Source organism: Peromyscus leucopus, chromosome X (assembly GCF_004664715.2).
Source record: "Peromyscus leucopus breed LL Stock chromosome X, UCI_PerLeu_2.1, whole genome shotgun sequence".
Taxonomy (NCBI): domain Eukaryota; kingdom Metazoa; phylum Chordata; class Mammalia; order Rodentia; family Cricetidae; genus Peromyscus; species Peromyscus leucopus.
Window position 1 is genome coordinate 11,674,635 of NC_051083.1, and position 5,992 is coordinate 11,680,626.

The 5,992-nt window shown below is 50.4% G+C and overlaps 1 protein-coding gene across 1 annotated transcript; it reads right to left on the reverse strand.

Moving 5' to 3' along the window:
- Positions 1-655: 655 nt before the first annotated feature.
- Nyx (nyctalopin) lies at positions 656-3,866 on the reverse strand. The gene has a single exon (XM_028875893.2). The coding sequence runs from the start codon at positions 3,761-3,763 to the stop codon at positions 2,261-2,263; it is 1,503 nt and encodes a 500-aa protein (XP_028731726.2). The 5' UTR covers positions 3,764-3,866; the 3' UTR covers positions 656-2,260.
- Between the last annotated feature and the right edge of the window lie 2,126 nt (positions 3,867-5,992).

Consider the following 5,992-nt stretch of genomic DNA (forward strand, 5'->3'; position numbering starts at 1 on the left):
GGGTGTTTGTCCTGGAGGACGAAGGACTGCCTCTGCATAGAGAGCAGACAGACATGGCCCATAGGAAAATGGTGGTTTATAAAAGTAAGGACAGGGGACCCTGTGTTAGGATGAGGTGTTCGATTTTTTTTCCATCACAGGCAATTTATTTTGTTCTATTCATTCACAGTTAATACAGAAAATACTTGGAAACATTTCCATATAATGTTTGACACAGAAATCATCAAATAGAGGTGTTCGATTTTAATGGGGCATGTTGCTTAGGTGAACCAAAGAATGCTTCTGATTGCTAGAGTTTGGTAGTCAGCCTCAGGAGGAGGAAGTGGCCGAACAAGGGACTAGGCCTTGGGGGCTAGCTTCAGGAATGTAATCTAAGGGTTTTCAGCAAGGCAGAGGGAATGGGGAGAAGGGCAAGGCCCTTCAAACACTAGTAGGCAAGCCTATTTGAACACTGCAGTAGTTTTGACTTAGTACTATTACTTAGTATTGTTAAGAAATACTGTGTGTGGGCATGGTAGCACATGCCTGTAATCCCAGCAACTGAGGAGTTTGAGTAGGATCGTGATTTCAAGGCCAGCTATGTAGTGAGACCCTGTCACACACAAACACACACAAAGCATGTATGAAATTATCAAACAATAAAAAAAATCACCTTTTTAAAGAAGAAAAAATACTGTTGCCCTTGACAGCTTGGCACGCCCTAATCTGTGTGGGTTTTTTGAAACCTGGCCTCTCTCCCTACAGAGAAAGGAAGTCAGCACATGAAGACGGTGCATTTCCAGGACCTCGACAGATACAGCGGTCGCTGCTCACCGTGTGCAGACAAGCTGGAGCGTCTGTGTAGCAGACACATGTGGGCACATGTGCTGACCTGATCACCTCATGGCCCTTCAGGAACCCGCACCTGTTGTCATCCGTTCAGAATGGTTCTACTGCCGACTCGACTGAGATTGGAAGGTCACTGACCAGTGTCTTGTTTTCTTCAGGGATGAGTAGACAAGCCAGGTCCTCGCCCATACGAGGCAAGCACTCTCCCACTGACCCACAATCCCCAGCCCACAGGTCAACATTTAGAGGGCAACCTGCAAAGCTCACCCTCATGGCCAGGGCCCAGAGAGCTGCCGATTCTGAGGCTGACAAGACAATCAACCTCTGCTCTTTTTCACCCCCACCCTGAGAAGAGCCAGTGTGTCAGGGGCCCTGGGTGGGACTCGGCCTCTGTACCCTCATACGCTCCACACTCAGAGCCCCTGCACACTCACTGTAGGTGCTGGTAGACGACCTCTGCCCTCAGGCATGCACCCTGAGAAATCTGAGGTCCCCCTTCCCTCTGGGCCATTAGTCTCCATGCAAGCAGCTCGTAAGAATTTCATACCTAATGGACGCATCCCAGCTGGAGATGCTCTACCCTACTAACAAAGCATTTGTGGGAAGGGACACTCTTCCCACAACAAGAAATGCTAAAAGAAGATTTTGTGCTTCCTCGAGAGTTCACAGTACATTGGAAGCTTACAATGGCATTGGAAGACTCTGAAAAGTCTTACATTAGAGAAACTGGTTTACCTTTCAGCATTTTATAAGTGTGGTCCACAAACACCTGGCACTGCCTATACTAAGGGATAAATTGTGACCTAAAAGGAATGAATCTTTGTTTTAAATTCCACTTAACACACACCTCAGACCTCAGCAACCACCACCTGCCATGGATCTCAGTCTCTTCTTTCCCATGCCCCTTCTCTAATGTCCTGTCTACCTTCCTGAACCTTGTTGTCCCCAAGCTCCTGGGCATAGGAGGAGAGAGGAGGATCATGATAGAAAAGACGGATTGGGTTTAGTGGGCTACTGAGACAAGAGAGATGGCATGTACATGTACTAAGTACTAAGATGGTTCTAGTACTTAGCCAATCGAGTCCCGCTTTAATGTAGGCCCTGTGGGCATTGTTGCCTAAAGGTGGAGGGCAGGAGTCCCAGGAACTTCCATTCCTCACCTACCTACCCAAGAGCCCTTGTTCATTCTTCTCTTTTTCAATGGATGCCCATGTGAGAAGAGCAGAAATTCATACCCACTTCAGTGGCATTTCCCAGAGTGCTCCTCTGCCTAGGGCTATCTTTTGAGATAGTGTTTCTTCCACCCTCAGCAAGAACGTTTATCACCAGCCCTAATCCTGTTCCCTCTCCTCTCAACTACATACACTCCCAATCACAGCCAAGCAAAGCTTCCCCTTTGGGAAGTGGTCTGGGTCACTTCAGTGTGACAGAGTCAGTCCCTCTGGAGGCTGAACACTCCATACTGTGCCAGGGTGAGCAAGAGGCAAGAGACAAAGAGAAACGTGGCCTTGCAACCCAAGACCACCACTCCACGAGAGGGAAGGCTGTCATACAGAGAGATGTTGACCAGCTCCCAGGTGGTGTTGGCTACTTCCTCCACGGGGACCCTTGGGGCCAGCAGCTTGGAGAGGAGGCTGCTGAACCTGCTCACGGTGGTGGCCACCGGCTCTGGACTGGGCCCTGGACTAGATGTGGTAAAGTTCAGCTCCTCAGGGTCCACGCACAAGCCGTCCGAGGATCGCTCAAAGACCACCTGGCTGAGGTCCAAGCCAGCCACGGAACCTGGGGAGGCACATGCCACATCAGCCACACGCCCAGAACCCTCCATCCAATCGCGCAGCCACTCCAGCTGGCAGTCACAATGCCAAGGGTTGCGGAAGAGGAAGAGGCGGCCCAGGAAGAAGCCAGGCTGGAAAGCGGCCCAGGAGAGCATGGTGAGGCGGTTGCCGTTGAGATGCAGGGCCAGGAGGCCTGATAAGTTCTGGAAGGCGCCTTCCTCCACAAAAGTGATGCTGTTGCGGTCCAGGTAAAGCAGCTCGAGCTCGGCCAGGTCGGAGAACCAGGCACGTGCCACACGCTCCAGCTCATTGCCCCCCAGATTGAGTGTGCGCAGGCGGCGGAGGCCTAGGAAGGCAGCGGCAGGCAGCGCGGCCAGCAGGTTGTCGTTGAGCAGCAGATGCTCCAGGGCACCGCAGTCGCTAAAGGCCCCGGCATGCACCGCGCGCACGCGGTTGGCCTGCAGGCTGAGCGAGCGCAGGCGCCCCAGGCCCCGCAGGGAGCTGGAGGCCACGGCCTCGATGCGGCTGCGCTCCAGGCGCGCATGCGTCAGGTTCGCCAGCCCTCGGAGCGCCCCGGGCACGCGGCGGAAGAGGTTGTCGAAGGCCGTGAAGTCGCGCAGGGCGGGCAGCTCGGCCAGCAGACGCTCGGGCACGCTGAACAGGCGGCAGGCCGCCAGGTCGAGGCGGCGCAGGCGAGCCAGCGCGGCGAAGGTCCGCGCGTGCAGGTAGCGCAGCTCGCCGTTGTGCGCCAGGCGCAGCTCGGCCAGCCGCGGGAGACCCTTGAAGGCGCCAGGCGTGATGAAGGACAGGTTGTTGTGGCGCAGCGACAGGCGGCGCAAGGACGGCAGCGTGCCGAAGGCCCGCTCGCCCAGGATGCGCAGGCCGTTCCGGTCCAGGTCGATGGAGGCCGCCTCGCACGGGAACTCGGTGGGCACCCGCTGGAGGCCCGCGCGGTCGCAGCGCACCGAGCAGCCGCGCTCCACGCTGCTGCAGGTGCAGGCCGCAGGGCAGGCCTGCAAACAGGCCTCGGTGGCCCGCGTGCCAGGCAGGCCGAAGACCACCGCTGGACAAGACAGAGAACAGTAGTCAGAGGTCGCCCCCGCAGCAGGTTGCAGACCCTCCACCAAGTCCGGCATCGCCAAATGGCTCCTTCCCATCTGCTCACCAACACAGGTTTTCCCAGCTCCAGTGCCCTCCCCTTTGCTTTCCTGTTAGCTTAGTAAGCAAAATCTCCACTATAGTCCCCGTGTCGCACTTTTCTCCAAGTTTCCTTACCTGTATCATCACGGTATGCTTTTAAGAAAGGTTGTTGGGTGGGTGGTTGGGTGGGGGAATCTCCGAGGATGTCACTACACTCTACATTAAGGCCTGTGCTGCTCAGTGCAGTGGCCAGTAGCCACATGGGCCCCGAACTATCTGCAATGCGTCGAACCCAAATTGAGTAATACAAGTATATAGAGGGTGTCAAAAAAAGTAAAATACTACCTCAACAATTAACATATGGGTTACATATTGAATTGGTGTTATATATCAAAGTTAATATCAAGTGTTTCTACCTTTTTTGAATTTATTTGTATTTTATGTATTAGTGCTATGCATATATCCCTGCAGGCCAGAAGAGAGAATCAGATCTCATTATGGATGGTTGTGAGCCACCATGTGGTTGCTGGGAACTGAACTCAGGACCTTTAGAAAGAGCAGTCAGTGCTCTTAACCACTGAGCAATCTCTCCAGCCCTGTGTTTCTACCTTTTTAATGTGGCTATATGTCTATTGGTGTCATTGGCCCCTTTCACCATAAGAATTCAATTTTCGAAAATCCCCAGTGAGTCCATTAAGCCTCATGAAAAAGGAAGAACTAAAGAGCAAGGGGAGGAGGTGGAAATGAAAGAAAAGCCTGTTGTATATCTTTTCTTTCACAGTAACTGAAAAGTTAAATTTAAGGATAATCTCGGATCCTAGTGATGGCGGAAATAAAAACTGAAACACACAGAAGGACCTCTCAGACAAGTGTTGTGGAATATTAGTTGAAGATGTGTTAATTTGTTTATGCTCTGGAACATTTGTTTCATGATGCAAAGATGTGTTGCATTCTTTTATGTTGCATTTGTTTAACTCTGTGAAGCTGTGCTACTTTGCCTGTCTGAAACACCTGATGGTCTCATAAAGAGCTGAATGGCCAATAGCAGGCAGGAGAAAGAATAGGCAGGGCTGGCAGGCAGAGAGAATAAGTAGAAGGAGAAATCTGGGAGGAAAAGATCAAGGAGCAAGAAGAAAACAAGGAGAGGAAGACACCCAGCCACACAGCCAGCCACAGAGTAAGAATGAAAGTAAGGTATACAGGAGTAAGAAAAGGAAAAAGCCCAGAGGCAAAAGGTAGTTGGGATAATTTAAGTTAAGAATAGCTGACTAGAAATAAGCCAAGCTAAGGTCAGGCATTTATAAGTAATAAGATTCCATGTGATTTATTTGAGAGCTGGGTGGCAGGCCCCCCAAAAGAGCAAAGAGTAAAAACAACCAACATCAGACAGTTTTCAACTGGAAGGAAAAGGGGGACTTACTATAATAATTTAATTTAATAAAATTATCACTTATTGTGAGAGACCCAGGTTAGGTGCAGACATAGGAGGAAAAAAAACAGGCATTTTCCTGGGTTGTTTGAGCAGTTTGAGGTCTAGTGGGTTTTGTTAGTCACCAAGATCAGAGGCTGGTGAGTCACCCTGAAGGGTTTCTTGTTATCTTGTGATAAAGGACAAGCACATGCCATACATTATCTATAAGGGAAAAGAGACTCTTGGGGGTTATCAGGTTATGAATTAAGGGCATGAGAACCTTTTATTTTCTTGTCCCCATGAGGATTCCCATTCCCTTCTTTCCCCATCTTCTCTTACTTTACTTTGTGCCTGTGTATGGGTGTGTACATGCAGAGGTCAGAAGACAACTTGCAGGAGTCCGTTTTTTTCCTGTCTATCATGTGGGTCCCGGTGGGGGGGGGGTCAAACTCAGGTTATCCAGCTTGGAGGTAGATGCTCGAACCTGCTGAGCCATAGCACCAGCACTAGATGGACTCTATTATTTCAAGGACAGCATATTAAATACACTATCAGTGACCGCCTACATCTCTAAAGAATGACCAGCCTTTACTCTCTAGAAACTTGTTTACTTCATACTAGGAAGAAAAATGCTTATAAATTTTGTTCTGAAAATCCAAGTGGATGATCAAATAAAGTCATCAAAACCTGCCCTCTCCAAGTATGGTTGCCACTAACAGCAAATAGGATTCATTGCCTGCTTCCTTGTGCAAGGCTGTGGTCCCAAGCCTAGTCTGAGGACCAATAGACAAGACTGTATTGAGACTGAGGATGTAGCTCCGTTGGCAGAGTGATT

Bases quoted from the DNA above. Each gene is read 5' to 3' on its own strand.
- Nyx (XM_028875893.2), bottom strand. From the start codon at position 3,763: ATGGGAAGGAGCCATTTGGCGATGCCGGACTTGGTGGAGGGTCTGCAA.